The sequence below is a fragment of the Zootoca vivipara genome, chromosome 1, assembly GCF_965207765.1.
Source record: "Zootoca vivipara chromosome 1, rZooViv2.hap1.1, whole genome shotgun sequence".
Taxonomy (NCBI): domain Eukaryota; kingdom Metazoa; phylum Chordata; class Lepidosauria; order Squamata; family Lacertidae; genus Zootoca; species Zootoca vivipara.
In genome coordinates this window covers 100,826,155-100,845,753 of record NC_142582.1, presented here as the reverse complement: position 1 = coordinate 100,845,753, position 19,599 = coordinate 100,826,155, and the positions used below count along the sequence as shown (strand labels likewise).

The following is a 19,599-nucleotide window of genomic DNA, read 5'->3' as shown; positions in this document are numbered from 1 at the left end:
CGGCAAGCCCAAGGCTCTGTTCAGGGAAGTTTTTAATGTGTGACATTTCAATGTATTTTAAATTTTTGTTGGAAGCTGCCCAGAATAACTCAAACTGTTCATTCTTCCTCCGGGTTCCTCTTTCTCAGTCATTCTTAGTTTTGAATCATTGCCTTTCCCATTTTGTTCCCAACATCTTAGGACCTGCCGCCATTGTTCACTCTGCCCTGTGTGAAGTTTTAATCCCAACCCAACTCACAACTTTCCCTCTCCTCACTGAAGATGACCTGCAAATTGTTTAGGTTCCTGAGAAACTGAAGGTTTTTCAACCATACCATCACAGACATGTGGAAGTTTCACCTCTAAAAAAATAGATTTTCTTTTCCTGCTTCCTGTAATTGTGTGTGAATTTTACTTTCTAGAACTAGGTGTTTTGAAATTGACTAGTTCAATTGATTTGGCATCTGCTTTCCCCCTCATCGTTTATGATTCAACATTGCCCAGACTCTGAGACTATGTTATATTTTAGAGCCTAGTTAACATAGTAGTAGCATTCAAATGGAAAGAGGACACTGAGGGTGAACTGTTTAAGGGATAATTAATGTGCATTAAGCTTATTGTATTCCGGCTTGCCTCACTCTTACAGATGTGTTCATACAACTTGCTCTGCTCTTAGGCTTTCCTCACTACAACCAACAACAAAAGAACTGAGTGTGGCCATTGCTAAATTGTTAGGTTTGCATAAAAATGTGAATTTGAAAAAAGAAAGCTAAAGCTGCGCTCAAATTCAGTGTAAACAACAAATAAGAATAATAATAAAATGTAAAAAAAATTAAGCCACCAATGTAAGTTGTCATCATTCTCGCAATACAGCTTTATACAACCAAGCTTGTTGTGAAATATTTGCAGTTAGAACAGGGGGTTGGGTTACCTCAGGCTTAAGGGCCCAATGAGGTCCCATTTGTCCCTTGGGACTCTCCACAAACCACACCCACTCCCCAGTCACAACACCTGTCCTTAGGCCGCACTCCCCACCAGTCCTGCTTCACAACCTCCTTGAGTGTTTTTGCCTAGCTGGAATGTGTCCTTGAATTCTGATTATGCCTTTTGCCTGCTTGGGTGGAGGATAATGTTATGTGTACAAAAGTAAAATATACATGTCATTGCTATGCTGGGGAAACCCAGCCGGATGGGTGGGGTACATATAATAAATTATTATTATTATTATTATTATTATTATTATTATTATTATTATTATTATTATTATTTTATTATTAGCCCTGGACTGTTGCCCAGAAGGGAACACAGCCCTTGGGTTGCAAAAGGTCCCCCATCTCTGAACGTGAGAAGTTGAATGCCCTCCATAAAGGATAATACATGTCACTCTGTACAGTAATCAAGAAGAGATGAAGAAAAGACTTCTTTGCCATACAAATTGCAATCTGCATAGAGGAAGAATGTGCTAACTCTGGAAACAAGTGTTTTAAATGTCTAGTCAAACAGAATCTACTATCTTTCTGGAACTTCCTGAGATGTATTGATGACATTTACATAATCTGAGCAAGGAAGAAAAGGCTTGTCACATTCCACTGAGACTTCAGCGAGTTCTCCCCCACTATTTATCTGAGTCCACAGCAGCTTTGTTTTCTGGACACTACAGTGCAACTAAGCAATTGGAATATAAATGCCACCTTACACCAGACACATACCCTCCAACATTTCTCCAATAAAAATAGGGGCATCCTAAGGAAAAGTGGGACATTATGGGATCAAATCAGGAACCAGGACGGCTTCTCTAAATCAGGGACGTCCCTGGAAAATAGGTACACTTGGTGGGTCTGTAGACAGCTACTAACTAATACACATAGCGGCATGCATTTTCCCAGAGAAAACTGGATGATTTATCTTCTATAGTAAGCTAGGGATGCTGTGCCTAACATGTTTATGTCAGGCATTCATGAAACAACAAATCCCCATCCAGTTAAGGGAAGTGACAGCTTGACGAGGACCAACTTGTGGGCAGGACATGACCAGTCGGTGGTCTGCTTCAAGGCAGTGGTCTACAGTTGGGCTGACCTACAAACCTGGCATGGGATTTTCCCACTGCAAGGGCCTGACTTTCCTTCATCTGTGTATCGAGAGCTTTGTTTGCTTCTTTTTGGAATGTACTTTGTATTCATTTTCATCTTTAAACTGTTTAACATAGTTGCATTAAGAAGTTGCTTTGTGTACATTAGAGCATAAGACATGCACAATTACATAAAATAAAAAATAAGCACACAGATAAACGTTTCTGAATAGCAAAGTTGTGTTAAAATTATTACAGTTATTACAGATTGCTTAGATTGGTGACCATAGAAGTTATAGGAATTTATAGGATCGCAGGGCTGTAAACTAAGAGTACTCTTCTACCATATGCCTCATTATTTGTATAATGAATAAAGTCACACCAGACTGCATTAAAATTGTTGTGTTTTTTTTGACCTCTTACTACTTTTTTTGGTTTCAGTTTTCCCCATAATGTTGGCTTCCGTCATGGTCCTCTGTGTGCCAGTAGCGGTTTAGTCATGCTGGCCACATGACCCAGAAAGCTGTCTGTGGACAAACGCCAGCTCCCTCAGTCTGAAAAGCAAGATGAGCGCTGCAACCCCATAGTCGCCTTTGACTGGACTTTACCATCCAGGGGTCCTTTACCTATACATTACCTTACCATGCCTCTTCTTCATTTTCTAAATCCCAATTCAGATCCCACGACCTTCTCAAATTTTGCTGAGGACAAAAATGTACCTCTATAGTAGATTTATACGAAGTTGGTATTAGTCCTTTTGTTCTTACGAGTATATTTTCTTCCACTATTATTTTTTCATATGTTTTTAATTGCATTGTGGCTTTGTTGTTTTAACCTCAGAATTTGTTTTAAAGGACCTTAATTGGTAGCCTAATGGCCATGATATTCAAACATTCCCCAACTGAATTTGCATCTCATTAATGGTAAGTGGTCGTCCATCTTTGTAAATATCTTTCAAATAATACCATTGCTTTTCTTTCCACGTATCTATCTTATAGGCTCTATATTTATTTCTGAAAAATGGGTATGGTATAATGAGACAGAGGCCTTGGACTAGAACCTTTGCCCCTTTGCTCAAATCTTGAAAGTTGTGTGAATGGATTTGCAAGCCAATGTAAAGAGTAGATTTTTTTTAAGGTGTTGCTTTTATATATTACTATCTCCAAGTTCTCTATTGTGCTCCATTGGGTTCCCTTATTTCCAGATGTTTGGTATTGTCATGTTGCTGAGTTGAGGTGTGTCGCAATAGCTGTTTAAATTTGGGGGTCCCCATCCCCCAACGTTTGGGTGAAGGTACAGCAAAGATTTTTTTAATGGGTGGTCTGTCTGGTTGAAATATGAGTTTGTTAAGTTTTCTTTGTCATTTGGACATATGGGATGGACATATGGGATGTTTTATCTCCCCCTTCTCTTCCTACCAATCTAAGCACCTGTTGGTGGAGTCTGTCCAATCGGAAGGAAAGGGAGTGGGTGCATTCTGTGACAGCTAGGTAATGAGGAGCTGGGCTCTTGGTCAGAGCGTATCAAAGCAACAGGGAGGTGGTTTGGTATGCAATCTGTCTTGTAAGAGAGCAGGGTCCCTGGCGGGCACCGTAACATGCCTCTGATGGAAACAAGATGCCAAGTGTGGACATCATCCTTGCAACTCTAGTGTTAGGGCTATATGACAGTCACGGTCAACTATTGACACCACTGTTCATGAATTACAAAATTTTGCATGGTATTTTATTTTCTAAAAGAAAACAAAAATAGTCCCCATCCAGCCACTTTTGCAGAAATAGTCTCGCCATTTTGGTCATCTTTTCCTGACTTTCTTTGAATCCTGGGTGGTTAACCTGAAGTGCATGTTGTGATTTTTTTTTTTGAGTTTGTGTGTGTGTGTGTGTTTTAAAAGAGTACAAAAATGTTTCCTCTCCACAGCAACATTCTTCACTTTGCAGCAAGGCTATTCTTTCCTTCATTAGCACACTGCTAAGGGGGAAGCAGCTTTCATTGCTCCAAATAAAGTCCTCAGCAAATAGATATGGATATCAATACTTTATTTGCGAAGTGCTTGACGTATTCAACACATGCGCCATTATGGAAGGCTTTAACTCCAAGCAAAAAAGATTTGTGGCAAAGCATATGACCTTCTCCCCACTACAATGGCCATCCCCTAATTAGGCAATGCATCTGATAGTCATTAACAGGAATGAGATAATGAATCACTTTCTCTCTTCTTTGTTAATTTGCTGTAACCAAGCGGCTAATGGATGTCAGAGCTGAGTGATTGCACTGATTATAGTGATTTATAGTTGCAACAAAACAATTTAAAACCATTCTGATTATTCATGTTAAAGATAGTTTATGTTTTGTTTACTAAATATTTTACATCCTTTTTCCTGTCCCCCCCCCCCCCTTGCAGACTTCCATGTGCAGAGCAAAAGAATTCTTTCCGGGAATTTTATTTTATTTTTATTTTTTTAAAAAAAGTTTCAGCCTGGGGATTCTTTCTGTCTTTTTCCTTTCTGGTATTGTATCGGAGCAAGACATTTTATTTTGTTTATAGAAAAATTTACCCAGTAGAAATGAAAAGCCTTAGGGTGGAAAGAAAACTTCAGTGGTGCCTAGTTCAAAAGGAGGAGGAAATAAGAGGAAATAAGACAAACTTCAAGCCACTTTACCTTGGGGCTCTCAGTCCCTTCCTCATCCTCTGCAGACACATCAGTAGCAAGTATCTCTGCTTTGATGATACCCAGAGCCCTCAGAATCCAGCTGTGTTGTCGTTTGATTTGCCTCTGTAGTTCCTTCCACTGACTTCCAATCATCTGCAGCATGTCCTTCAGTCCTTCTCGCAGAAAAATAAAATAAAACGAGAGAGAAACAAATTAAGTCATGCATTCGACTTCATCGTTTAATAACATTATTTATACTAAAGGCAGCAAAGAATTTCCCAGGGGAACAAAAAGAACAGGGTGTGTGGGGTGGGGGGTGGGGGGGATGAAATCCCCTTGACCTTAAGTATTTCATCACACTTTACAGAGAAATCTGATCTGGAATTCTAACCTATTGTTATTGCAAACGACTGGATAGGACCAAAATGTGACACACCTGGCAAAACGTGATCTGCTATAATTTCTGAATGAATACCGAAAAATAAAGCAATCTATGTTGAAGAAGGGACACGGGTGGCGCTGTGGTGAAACCACTGAGCCTCTTGGGCTTGCCGGTCGGAAGGTCAGCGGTTCGGATCCCCGCGACGGGGTGAGCTCCCATTGCTCTGTCCCTGCTCCTGCCAACCTAGCAGTTCGAAAGCACGCCAAAAGTGCAAGTAGACAAATAGGTACCGCTCCGGCGGGAAGGTAAACGGCGTTTCCGTGCGCTGCTCTGGTTTCGCTAGAAGCGGCTTTGTCATGCTGGCCACATGACCCGGATAAACTGTCTGCGCACAAACACCGGCTCCCTCGGCCAGTAAAGCAAGATGAGCGCCGCAACCCCAGAGTCATTCGTGACTGGACTTAATTGTTAAGGGGTCCTTTACCTTTTACGTTGAAGAAACAAGCAAGAAATTCATATTTCAGCCCTGTTCACTGAACAAAATGCTGTTCCAGACACATATCATTTTCCTTTTTCCTTTTTCTTTTTTTAAAAAAACCATATTTATTGCATAACAGCTATGCAATGATCTATCATGGGGTTGTGGTTTGTTTGTTTTTGAGACTGATACATTCAGGATATTATGCCAATCAGCCAACTGGCTTAACATAGCATGAATGTTTTGAGAGAAAAAGTCTGTTTCATGTTCTATCAGAGTGTATGCAGGTAGAGAAGTAATAGATGTAAAAACTCAAATAATAATCACACTAAAACCCAGATGACAACTTCATCTTAGGGGGGGGGGGGAATACCTTTTTCCAACCAGACCAAAATAAAGCCTGAAATCTCTAGGCTTGTAGAGCGTGCTGATTAAAACCATCCTATTAAACTAGTCATGCAAAGTTCCAAAAACATGACAAAAGTTATTATTCATTCTGACTTAAGGCTTTTACTGAAAAGGACAAGCATAACTAAAGGAAATAATATTCCTAATCTTAAAATCTTTCCTAATAAATACTTTAAAATTGCAGTAAGAATTAGCTTAAATGGCAAAGGAGCATTTACCAATGCGATTACTCATGCTTACTATGTAAAATATATATGTGTGTGTATAGATATGAAATCCTAATTTATCATCTTAATGTTATTTCCATAGCACCTACATCAAAGAATATGTCAGCGTGAAGTTTTCAGTGATGTAATTTCAATTGAAACTCAGCTGAGCATTGAGACCAAAATAAAATGAACAGACTATTTGCTGGCAGTATTTCATTTTGTAAGTATCACAGCATTGTATGCAGTATATGAAACATTTATAAATCTTGAAGGTCAAACTGATAATGTAAATATTAATAATACATAAGGAAGTGAATATATGCAGTAATTTACAGCAATGCTTCTTTATTCTTTAATAGTCTGGAGACATAAAGACTTGCAATAATTCAGAAGGATTTACCTGATTTGTGAGATACTATAAGATCAAGAAGTTGGCGTCCTTCTTCTACAACAGCTTCCTTCAAAGCACAGTGGCTGTCTACATTCAGCTTAAAACTCTGCAAGGGAAATTATATATATGTATATTTATATTTATATATAGACGGAAATGGTAGAGAAGCATTCTAACATAAAGCATTTGTACTAAATTACTTGCTATTTTTTATCAAGAACCGCAGTGCCATTTACTCAACGGCCACATACATTTGCAATACTGAAAACTATTGATATTTCAGAAGGGAGCTCAAAATGTTTCCATTAGATTAGCAAAGTGCATCTGTGTTGAAACAGCTGACAAATCTAGAAATTCATTAAGTTTTATGAAAACATGTAACCTGTAGGCAATATCTGGAATAACAGTGTCCTATAAAATACACTGAACTGGAGCCATCAGTTCATGAACGCTCTTTTTCCTAAATAAATAAATTCAAATATTGGAGAATAAATGATTTCTATAAATATATGCAGCGTATATTTTTATCCAGTCAAACAAAATATTGCAACAAATTAGTTCTGTTGTTCAGGTTCACGATAGTCCACTATTGTATTTATTTTGGTGGTAATCAATTTTGTTTTGACAACTAGACAAAGGAAGAACAACAAAGGAACTCGCGGAACTCTGTGTGAACTTGTGGCACCTCTCTGAGTATTTGATGTACGTCACACAGCAGCCTTTACAAGGGAAGACCTGCAAAGTTTAATGGAAAGAATCTTACATTTATACACGGAGCACAACATACTCATTCTTGCACACTTACAGCACTCACCCCTCCACACACCCGGGCTTACTTCTCCCTTTCCCTTCCTTTACTCCTAACTTCACTAGAAATGATAGGAACGATCTCTCCACCTGTCAAGGCAGAAAGTCCTGCACACTGCCTCGCTCCTACATTCAAAACAGCTGGGCCCAGGAGAAGTGGATGGCTAAAAGAGTGCCCATTTTTGGAATGATTTGGAAGGGGCTAGAAAAATGGTAAAATATGCTGACAGCTAAGGTCAAATGACAAATACTAGCAATATAATTTTGCGGTGTAATGCTATGCATGTTAGTCTCATTGCATGTATAAATTTAAGTCACTGTTTTATTGTGGGCACTGGGCTGCCGTGGAAGGACTTTCCCTGAAAAGTGGCACAGAAACACTGGAAACAAACAAACAAACAAACAAACAAAGCCACTTGCTATCTAACCACCATATTCATTCTTCACTACAGTATTTCAACTATACACCGGGGTGAGGATTCACTTTGGCCCAGCCAGATGGATCCAAAAGTGCCCACTCCTCCACAGGCCACTTTGGGCAGATGTGTGGGGTGGCCCATGTGGCGTCATATACAGTAGAGGAATCTGTGCCTGCTTTCAGCCGCGATTGGCTCCATTTGGGAGCTTCTGGATGGAGATCCCGAGCGCAGCCAATTCCAGCATGGCTTGCATTCAGCACTGAATTTAATTTAGAGGTGTCTTATGAAACTTTGAAAGCAACCTGCCCGCTCACCTTGTCCCCTGGTATGTCAGTGAGGAGTCGGCTAATAAAACACAATTGCAGAATGGTGTGAGCCGCACACAAGGCTCTCGTGCCTTTAAAAGCAGCACAGAAGTTGGCATCTGAGCGGCTACAGTTTGCTGTATCATGTGAGAAATGCACTGTCAATTTCTATAAAGAAATTAAAGATGGAAGACCTCTCTCTGTCTTCGTATCTTTAGATACCGCTAATGAATGATCACAGAAAGCCCCTCCCGAAGCTCCCAACACAAATTCATGCTGTGCTATTTTTTTTATGGCATTCAGTTTGTCATCTAGAATTCTTTTAAAAACAAATATATTTTAGGGAGCTAAGGAACCCAATTTAAACATTTTGATTTTCCACAAAGATGCTCACATTTAAAAACTGAGGTGGCCGACAAAAATAACTTTTTATATATATTATTAGGCAAGTAATGCCAAAACCGGAATGAAAATGAGATGGAGCCAAAAATATAAACTGGGTCAAGCATCCAGAAGAGAAGAAGAAGAAAAACAACATTACTTTTTGTGCAGCTCCTTTTCGTAAAGCTTCACTTTCCGTGAAACCTTTTCTAGAAGTTCCTTTCATGAAAGTGAGCTCAAACAATATTAAATTTACTGTTTACTTAAAACAGGCCTGTGTTGAATAGTTTGTAATCATGCACTTCACAAGAGATGTACCATGCGAGTGCCTCATAGCAAAAGAAAACCTAAAGGGCCCGAGAGGAGGTTGGATAATTTCATGTAATTGAAGCGGAGCATCGATGCAGCTGGATGTGGCGCAGCCTCAAGATGATGGGGATGCGTTTGATAGGAAAATTGGAAAAGATGAGGTATTCTTCTTCATTAGAAAAAATAGACTTGCTGCCCTAGAAAAGATTCATTTAACATAACATATCAAGTATACAATGCAGCTTGATTTACAGGTGCACCTATTAACCAGTAATAATGTTGACTGAAGAAGTAAAATATGATGAATAAAGATGGGCCAAAACTCTGGGGCTTGATTTGCAATTTTACAGTTGCACAGAATTTAGACTTCGGCGTCTTAATTTGCTGCAAAGCACAAATAGCGAAATCTGGCAACAGATTAACCAATAACACATTGGTCTTAAGGGGGGAACTCTTTTCACTAACTGCAAGCATCGTAGCAAACAAGAGCAAAATAGATGGTAGTCAGTGGCACATTACATTATCTCCATTCAGGTGTGTGCCTTTTACTTCTTCTGCAGAGTTAAAGCTGGCTGCTTCCCAGAGAAAATAACTCAATGCTGACAGACTAGGCAGATCTGGCATCAACAGCACAGTTTTACAGGTAGGAGCATGGGGAGGTGGGCAGCTAGGAGCAGTAAAGGTAAAAGGTAAAGGACCCCTGAATGGTTAAGTCCAGTCAAAGGCGACTATGGGGTTGCGGCGCTTATCTTGCTTTCAGGCCGAGGGAGAATTCTTTCATAATCCAAATGCCTAGCTAAATAAAAATATGTGTAGCCTTTTCTTAAATATCACTGCAGTGTATATATGAAGCTCTTTGTTCCTGCATGCTGAGGTCCTATGTCATATTCAACAAAGTGTTAAGCAGATCGTTTTGTCAGTCCAAGGATTTCTCCTTGTGCAATAATAATAATAATAATAATAATAATAATAATAATAATAATAATAATAATATATATTTATACCCCACCCATCTGGCTGGGTTTCCCCAGCCACTCTGGGTGGCTTCCAACAAAATATTAAAATACAATAGTCCTTCAGATATTAAAAGCTTCCCTAAACAGGGCTGCCTTCAGATGTCTTCTAAAAGTCTGGTAGTTGTTTTTTCCTTTGACATCTGATGGGAGGGTGTTCCACAGGGTGGGCGCCACTACCGAGAAGGCCCTCAGCCTGGTTCTCTGTAGCTTCACTTCTCACAGTGAGGGAACCGCCAAAAGGCCCTCGGCGCTGGACCTCCGTGTCCTGGCAGAACAATGCAACAGAACAATCACCTGCTCTCCTCTCCCTGTGTCCCTGTGCACCTCCTAAATCTGTTCCCCCAAACCCTCCAGAGCAGATCTGGAGGTGGAACATGCAGGTGGAAGAGACAGGGAACAACCCACTGAGCTGGTGCAATTTTGCAGTTGAATACTGTACTGCCTACGGTTTCTAAGCCAATGTACATTGTTCTTTTTTTCTGAGCCAGCAAAATCCAAGGTATACTTAATATAGCATTGGGTGAAGCTGACTGTATCTCTGTCTCTAACACTGGGTATATTGGCAGTTATTGTTTTAATAAAATCCAGACCTTTTACATGGTTACGAAGATATTTTGAAACTATTTCAGACAGTATGGTTGCATACTGCAGTACTCATAGATGTGCGGTTGTTTGTGTTCTGAATTACACCCAGTGCATGTCATGTTCCTAAAACAGCAAAGTGAAGTATAGGAAGAAACGAAGCATGTCTGTCTTGGATCCATTGCTGTACGGCTTCAGGACTGAAACTGCCTTGGTCGCCATGGCTGATGACATTTATTGAGAGAGAGATGGGGGAAACCTTGCTTATTCTCCTTGAACTCTCAGTGGATTTTGACACTGTCGTACTGTTGACCACAATACCCTTCTGGAGCATCTCAAGGGGTTTGGGGGAGCTGTGCTTCAGTGGTCCCACTCCTACCTCCAGGGTTTTCTCCAGAAAGCAGTCATGGGAGGCTACTGCAGCCCCGTGGGAGTTGGCAAAGGCTGCTCAAGTCTCTACATGTGTTGTCTACTATGTAAATATTCTGTGTGCAAATGTCAGATGGGAGCAGATAGCAATGACGGCCATGCAAGATCCCCCAATTCAAAAAGTCCCGCTCCATTTTGAGTACAGCCCTGACATTTCCACGCTTGAGTTTGCCTCTATTGCTAGCCAGCCTTCCCTCAATGGCGGATTTAGGAAAACACAACTGGTTCGGTCGCACTGGGTGCCAAGCCTTGGGGGCGCTGCAACTATTATGTCCAATGGAAGGCGAGAAATGTGTGTGTATCAGATTTTGACGTCACACATGGAGCCGCTGAAATTTCAGGCACCAAGGTCTGCCGCTACCTAATTCTCCTCCCCCTCCCCAATAAAAAAAACCTTTTATTTTGAGAAAGATAACTTGTAGCATCAACAAAGGAACTGTGTTTATGTGCACAATTACAAGCATTATTTTCCATTGGGAAGCAGGGATTTTAGACAAAAACACACCACCCACTTTTTCTAGTATTTAAAATAAAAGGTTTTTTTAAAAACAAACAAACAAAAAAAGTTTGACCAAGCTGCGGGAGGCAGTGGAAGACAGGAGTGCCTGGCGTGCTCTGGTCCACGGGGTCACGAAGAGTCGGACGCGACTAAGCGACTAAACAACAAAAATGTACTTTGTGAGGAGTCTGTCTATCACTGGAAGTGGGGCAGGCCAGTATATGGAATCCGTACTTAGAGATGTTCCTACTTAAAGATGGGAAGGCCTGGAAAAAAAACCTTGGGGAAAATAATCAAACTATATAAAACTGTTTTTTCCAATTTTTCTGGGGGGAAAATGGCTTTGGAAAAAACCCGGGGGGGGGACCCCCATTTTCCCAGGTTTTTCCCCAGGCCTTTCCATCTCTATTTCTACTCCTTTAGATTCCTTCCAGCAAATACAATATCTCCAGAAGACTAGAAAATCATTGGGTTGATTAACAAATTCTACTGCTGCAGCAGATATGTGCAGCATATTGTCCCTCCATGTAGATTTATGATTCCTTGTCCCCTCACCAGATTTGCTGCTATTATTCATATTTCGATTCCGCACCCCAGATTCACTTCCACCTGTAGCTTGCTGCTGTTGCTGTGATCCTTTACCTATTGCTTGTACAGCTCTTGCTTCCTAATAGTATGAATACTTTCCTTCCTCTCCATCACCTAACTATCTACTTATATCCCTCTCTCTGACTCACACACAGCACATAGGCAAAGCAAATCTACTCATTCGGGGGGGGGGAATCATGTAAATTCACCTTAAAAAATTCCTGCTTGTCTAAAGATTATGCATAGGAAATATGAGCTGTAATCTCTCGCCTTCTCTCCCTGATATGACAGAAGGGAACTAAACGGCACCATCACTGTGGATGAGCTTTAAAACTTGTGATTTGCCCAAACCTGTGTTCTGAAGTGCTCCAGCCCTGGGAGGGCAGAACAACATGATCCACCCCGCCCACTTAACATAGATCAGTTCTACCATGCATACATGTAATAACACATGAACCCATTCTACAATAATTATTAAAACAAAACATTTTAGCAGACTTCCCTTGAGGGTTTTTCTTTTGTTAGCATTATCCAAAGCAGCTTCTGCCTACGACAATATACTTTACACAGTCTGAAGGTGAAATGAAATCCTTCTTTTAGAAATGTGTTTGGAAAAGTTGTTTCAGATCTCCAAATAAATAAATGCGTATGGAATCATTTTAAAAATGCAAATAAATATTTTTTGAAACAGAAATGGGAAAATTCTTTTGCATTGGCAAAAGAGCAACAAAAATAGGACAAAAACAGGAGTGGGGAACTTTTGACCCTCTATCTGTTGCTGCGCTACATTCTTGACCATTGGCCATGCTGGCTGGGAATGATGGGAGACAGAGTACAATAATATCTGGAGAGTCACAGGTTACTCACAACAGAGGTATAAGTTGTAGTTTGAATCCAAGAAGGCGGAAGGCTTAAACTCAGGCCTTGGCAAAGCACTGGAAACAGAACTGAATTGTGCAAAAAGTAATTATTTGTAAGTTGTGACAGTGTATAAACTCACAGTGTTTGTGGATATAGTCCTCTTTTGTTCTTTAAAGATATTTAGCCTGCACACATTGGGTTTGAAGCACACACAACACACACACACACACACACACACATTTCCATTCTGTGAGCACTGATATGTTCCTCCTCGGCACATCCCCAGTTTGATGCTCAACAGTGTGAAGAGGGCATTTGCACATCTTTTTGCTCAAAGAAGGAAGTCCTAACACATGGATAGGCAAACTAAGGCCCGGGGGCCAGATTCGGCCCAATCACCTTCTAAATCTGGCCCGCAAACGGTCCGGGAATCAGTGTGTTTTTACGTGAGTAGAATGTGTCATTTTATTTAAAATTCATTTCTGGGTTATTTATGGGGCATAGGAATTTGTTCATTCCCCCCTCCAATGACCTCCACAAGGTCTGAGGGACAGTGGACCGGCCCCCTGCTGGAAAGGTTTGCTGACTCCTGGGACCTAACAGGTGCACACACACGGGAGCCTTTTCCACAGCAAGGCAGCTTGAGACTTAAACCCAGGGCTTGCTGTCAGAAGCTGCCTGAGGTGTGTCGTGGGACAGATGATTAGGGGGCAGCTAAGCTGCCATTTCCCACTCCTTTAGTTAGTGCCAAATGCAAATACGATATCCAGATCATTTTGTCACTGCCCTTAATGGGAACTTAATTTCTTAGACTTCTGTTTAAACACAGATTAGCGTTTCTGCCAGGCCAAGAGCAAATGCAAAGTTGACATTCTAATTAATAAAATATAGATCACAAAGCAATGACTAGTTCTGTCTTCCAATAAAGCAATGCCCCTTCATTAACGTACAGTGCAATCCTATGTATGTGTGATCAAGAAGTAAGTTTCAGAAGGCTAGGTGACAGAAACTTAGTGTGTGCATGTAATTTGGGAATATATAAACCTGCACACCATTCAAAGTGAAATTGCAGGTCCCCTCCCCATTATATGAATCCCTTGATTAAACATGCAGGTGACACTTCAACAACTAGCTTTGATCTTTTTTTGGACGGCATTCCTCAACATTAAACTCGGTTCCAAAGGTCCAGCAGAATGAAGAAAGTCTCTGCAGACTATAATGCACATATGGATGTGAGCTGGCCACATAAACAGAGGTGGGTTGGCCACTGTTTGTGATGCACAAGGCTGTGTGCACCTTGCTTCAGGTAGAGCTTGGAGATTTTGATTGCACTACAAGCCTCCTTTGCCTGCTACAACCTTGACAATTACTCTACCGGTGCAAAACAGTGCTGTGATTTTCAATGTACATTAATGCATCGTCCAATCACCAACTTTAGCTCAATGACATTCAGAATGATCCCACTATGATGTTCCAGAGTATTGACAAATCGGGTCCTCCCTAACAAGAGGGCATGTGTTGCAGTGGGACCTGGCAACCAGACCCTGTGTTGTGGGTGGGAACGTTTCCGTAGCCACAACACCCTATTGGTGGTCCCTCGATCTGGGGAGCAATTGGGCAAGGGATGCCAGTCAACGCGATCAAGGGACCTCTACTTAAGCCGATGCACATGTCCCTGAGCTTCCTCTTTGGGGCTCTGTGCATCAGAACACCCGTCCATCTCTCCCTATATTTAGGGCTCTTGCTTGACCTTGCTATGCTGTCGTGTGTCGCCTGTCGTTGGGACAGGGGCACAGCAGGAATTTCCCCCACTCGGCTGATTGGCTGGTGCCACTTGGGTTTCGCCTGCCACGTAGCAAATCGTCACAACTTGTAAGGTTGCGGATAGGCTCTGGTTCAGGTGGATAGGGGTGGCAGGATGCCTAGCCATCCCTATGCGTTGGGTATTCCTCTAAAAGGAATCCACGGACTCATGGTTGGCCTTCCCTTTGAGGCGTTGTGCCCTGAGCCTGAGTCTAGGGGACATCTGGGTGGAGGCCTAGCAGACCCCCCTGCTTGCCACTGTCCCAGGTGTTCACCCATGGCTGAATTATGGTTGCTGCCCAGAGTCAGCGCTGCCTACAGTGCGGCATGGAGCTAGTTGAAGCAGAGCCTATGCAACCACTCACTTGATTTTAATCAATAAAGTTGTGGCCTAAATTCTGCCAAAAACCAAACCAAAAATTTGAGTCTTGTCTGAATTTATTTCAGGGGGTGGTAAAAAGTCTCCACAGGCAACTGAGGAATTATTTAACCCAGGAGGAATAAGACCAGCACAGAGAAAGCTCTCACCCCAGTCTCCTAGATCCTGAATTCCTTGAATTGTTTCTTTTCCTGTATGTTGCGGTGTGCTTGCTGACTGAAGCACTGTTAGTGGGTGGTTCCCTAGACTGAAAGGGTGGGGTTCAACCTGTTCTGGAAGGAGCTGAACTCCTACATGGGAGCAGGTGGGCAGCTTGGGGGGCAGAAAGCTAATTGTTGCTCATCAAATGTTGGGCTGTTACTCATTCTTTTTACGTTGTTGTGGTTTTACAGACATTATGTATTTTAACAAAATATGTACACTTTGGCTAAAGGAAGGCCTGGGGAATAAGCTAAATAAAGGGGGGGGTCATTGTCAGCTTCAATCAATAATCTTGTCTTACCAAGTGTGTTTCCAGGTAGAGCTTAAGGCTGTCTGTCTCTGCTTTAGGAGGAGTCCAGTTCTCTGTCGTTTCCATGGCTTCATTCAACCAGTGGATGAATTCGTCTAGCTTGCTTACAAATCCCTTCCACAAAAAGAAAGGGGGGGGAGAGACAATGACAAGAATGTTAGTAAAATAATGCAAAATAACAATCAGGTAAAAACAATAATTTTATGTCTTTATTTTAATTAAGGGAACATGGCACTGCTCTGAATGTGGCAACTAGCTACACTAAAAGAATGTGGCAGTTCTTGCTTATGAAGATGGGAGAAGGTTGGGCAATGCATAGCATCTGCCGGCCTGGTTTGCACATCAACACTAAGTAAAATCGTGGCATAGTACAAACACACAAAAATAAGAAACTGAAAATCTGACACTGGCAGATCTGTCCATCTCTCAGTCAAGAACTGCCTTCTCCCAGATGCTGGATTCCAGCCCCCATCTTCCCCAGCCAGCATGACCAATAGAGAGCTGGCAGGCCACAGGATCCCCATCCCTTATCCAGGGTTCCCTTATCCTCTTTTGAGTTTTCTTCCTGCTGGTACAACTGGTTTTTAGCTTTGCTGTAGTTTTTCCATTCTTCTGGGTTTGTGTGTGTGTGTGAGAGAGAGATTTTATAGAATACTTTTGTATTTGCTTTTAAATATGTGGCAAGTTGCTTTAGAGGTTCCTCTAGCTCAGGCACCCCCAAACGGCAGCCCTCCAGATGTTTTGGCCTACAACTCCCATGATCCCTAGCTAACAGGACCAGTGGTCAGGGATGATGGGAACTGTAGTCCAAAACACCTGGAGGGCCGAAGTTTGGGGATGCCTGCTCTAGCTGAAGGATAATAAATAAATTAGCAAAAACAAATAAAGATATTGTAAAAGCTTCAGTGGAAGAACAAAGGGAAAGTTTTTGCAGAGGTCCTTGTTGCTGAACTTCCCAAGGTAAGTGTTGTGTTTGTAAAAGATTTAAGACAATTGCCCTGATTCAGACTTGCATGGGTGTAGCCAATATCAATCAATCAGTCAAAACCTTTATTGGCATAATGTGTAGCCAACATCACCGTACATGCACAGCCTTATAAAATAAGCAGCAGCTGAAACACAGGGAACCATCTTATGCTGAGTCAGACCATTGAACCAGGTTCCTCAGTCTACACCAGGCATCCCCAAACTACAGCCCTCCAGATGTTTTGGCCTACAACTCCCATGATCCCTAGCTAACAGGATCAGTGGTCAGGGATGATGGGAATTGTAGTCCAAAACATCTGGAGGGACGAAGGTTGGGGATGCCTGGTCTACACCACAAGGAGGAAACCTATGGCCCTCAAAGGTATTGGCCTACATTTCCCATCAGCCACAGCCATGAGTATGCCCAATGGTCAGGAATGGTGGGGAGTTGTGGTCCAACAAACTCTGCAGGGCCAGAGGTTTCCCACCCCTGATGTATACTGACTGGCATCAGCTCTCCATGTCTTGAGACAATAGTGCCCACCCCTCTCCCAGTCCTTCCGGAAGAAGCTAGGGATTGCACTTGGATTCTCTGTGTGCAACAACAACAACAACAATTTATTATTTATACCCCGTCCATCTGGCTGGGTTTCCCCAGCCACTCTGGGCGGCTTCCAACAGAAAAATAAAATGAAACAATCAATTAAACATTAAAAGCATCCCTAAGCAGGGCGTCCTTCAGATGTCTTCTAAAAATCCGGTAGCTGTTTTTCTCTTTGACATCTGATGGGAGGGTGTTCCACAGGGTGGGCGCCACTACCGAGAAGGCCCTCTGCATGGTTCCCTGCAACTTGGCTTCTCGCAACAAGGGAACTGCCAGAAGGCCCTTGATACTGGACCTCAGTGTCCGGGCAGAACGATGGGGGTGGAGACGCTCCTTCAGGTATACTGGACCGAGGCCATGCTCTGTCACTGAACTACGGCAATGCTGCCCCCACTAACACTTTAGATGGGAAACTGAAAGAGGGGACAGACAGATTGAACTGAGCCCCTTCTTCCCCTTCCAGATAATTTGTCAGTGCAACGGTCACTTCTTTTGCCATGCTACACACATGTGGTCCCAGCTTGGCAGAATCACACAAAATGCAGCAGCTGTTTTGTGTCTATGGCTCTCGATGTGTGAGCCAAGAGCTGCTTCTCATCGGTGCATATGATTTCTAGATAGATCAGGGCCACGTGTTGAGAAGGAAGCACGGTCACAATCTAGGAATGTGAAAACTCTGTGTCTATTGGAATATCCTGCAAAGTTATTCCTAACAAGAGCAGTAAAAAGGATAGTTATGTTCAGCATATAAATATTTTATACCACATGATCTTATTTAAAAGCATCCTAACACCAGCAATTTATATCTCATTTTCTTGCATATGTATAGCCACAAAATGACATAACGAAAAACAGTGGTAGAGAATATTTAACCTGTGATATTGAGAAAGGGATCTACATATACACTAATATGGCATAAAGAGGTGATAAGCGGAACTCAGCTGTAATTGTTCCCCTTGCAATGACACTTTACAAAGCAGGCGTGCTTCTGGTAAACAACAGTCAAGGATAAGATAAAATCTAGAAGTAGTGGCATAAGAAGAGGTGGCTATAGCCCTGTTACCAGAAAAAGGCCCTTTTCTGGTGCAAAGCACGAATCACTATAATCCCACTATGTTTCAGATGGTGTCTGTAAAATTTTATGGAGACTGTTCAAAAGAAAACAACTGTAGAGATTGAAAATTATTTAGAATACTAAAAGCCTGACACTGAAAATTACTGTCGGAATATAGATAACACTGTCCAGTTCCTAAATCTCATTATTCAAGCAGACAGCACCACCTGGAGGCAGAAGTGCAGTATGCCAGGTATTGCCAGCAGTTATTTCAGACAAAGGTGTTTCAACACAAGATATAGCATTCTTCTAGTGATCTTCTAGTGCCAACATGGATGGCCTTTCGGCACTTATTACAAACATACCTATGCTCTCAGGCTCCTGCAGGTACTTAATTTTCAACAGGCTGGTTATTGACTTTAACCCTGCTCTGGGCTTTCAGCTACATTTCATTTATTGTAATTTTGATGTCAATGTTTGTACTTCTAAAATTGCTGTTCACCACTTGATGTGAAAGGTGTTGCAGGAATGCCTTAATAAACAAAACAGAACCCCACCTCCCCACCATCAGTCTAACTTTCGCTTGTTCTGGGCCCAGGTATGGTCAGAGTCAACAGCTGATGCAGACTACATCAGAAATACGTGACCTCGGCAAACACAGTAAATTTGGAGCAACCGCTCTTATTGGTTTCAAAATAGGTATCCCACCTCTGCTCATGCTTGGACTGACAATAATCATAATTTAAGGGGCTAGCATTGTTGGATGCTAGTATCCGTCTGTCTTGGGAGACAATGCAACAGTGCACCTTCGGGGGTGAATTGCACTATTTATTTCCAGGTATATCCTAATAATGGCTTCTCTACCCAATAGGGCTAGGTTATGGCTGGGATAGCTCAAACTCGGTAGAGCATGAGACTTTTAATCTGCATTGCAGGGAACTGGGATTAGATGCCTCTCGTAGTCCCTTCCTACTCTACCATTCTTCAATTCTATGATCCAATTGTAACTAAAATCTATTTCTTTGATATTCCCACTCTATGTGATCAGTGGGTATGAGTCTGTTGCCTCTCCCTATCCCCATTACCATCCTTACAGCCCTACATGGGTTGGTTGCTGCAGTGGAGAGCTTTTTCTAGTCCAGTAAGTTCGCCTATGATTTGGAACCCTAGAAAACCAGAGTTCTAAATCATGCAGGGAGCATATCGGAGTATAGCAGGCTCTTTGATGTAGAGGTTCAGCCCCACAAGATGCGTGTGGTGGGACTGATTCAATGGCTTCACTCCTATTTGCCTTTGCCCTCTGCCGGATGGTAAACAAGGAGTGGGAAACAGCTGAAATAACCACATACCCTTCCCCTTATTTACCCTGTCTCACTTCTCTTCCTGCCTCTGCTCTCTGCATTGCCTCTAGTTCTAGACTGTAAGCTCTACGATTCTATGATTCTGTGATTCTCCAATGGTGTGCTGGATGGGGCTGATGGAAGTTATAGTCCAAAACATCTGGAGGGCATCAGGTT

At 42.0% G+C, this 19,599-nt stretch overlaps 1 protein-coding gene across 6 annotated transcripts in view; it reads right to left on the bottom strand.

Moving 5' to 3' along the window:
- AKAP6 (A-kinase anchoring protein 6) overlaps positions 1-19,599 on the bottom strand; it is a 257,193-nt gene that overhangs the window by 146,580 nt on the left and 91,014 nt on the right. For all 6 annotated transcript variants that reach the window (XM_088671520.1, XM_088671525.1, XM_088671516.1 and 3 more), the window contains 3 exons: positions 15,450-15,572; positions 6,579-6,675; positions 4,711-4,874 (listed from right to left, as the gene is read on the bottom strand). In XM_088671520.1, coding sequence (XP_088527646.1) covers positions 4,711-4,874; positions 6,579-6,675; positions 15,450-15,572 — 384 coding nt within the window. The remainder of the gene's footprint in view (positions 1-4,710; positions 4,875-6,578; positions 6,676-15,449; positions 15,573-19,599) is intronic.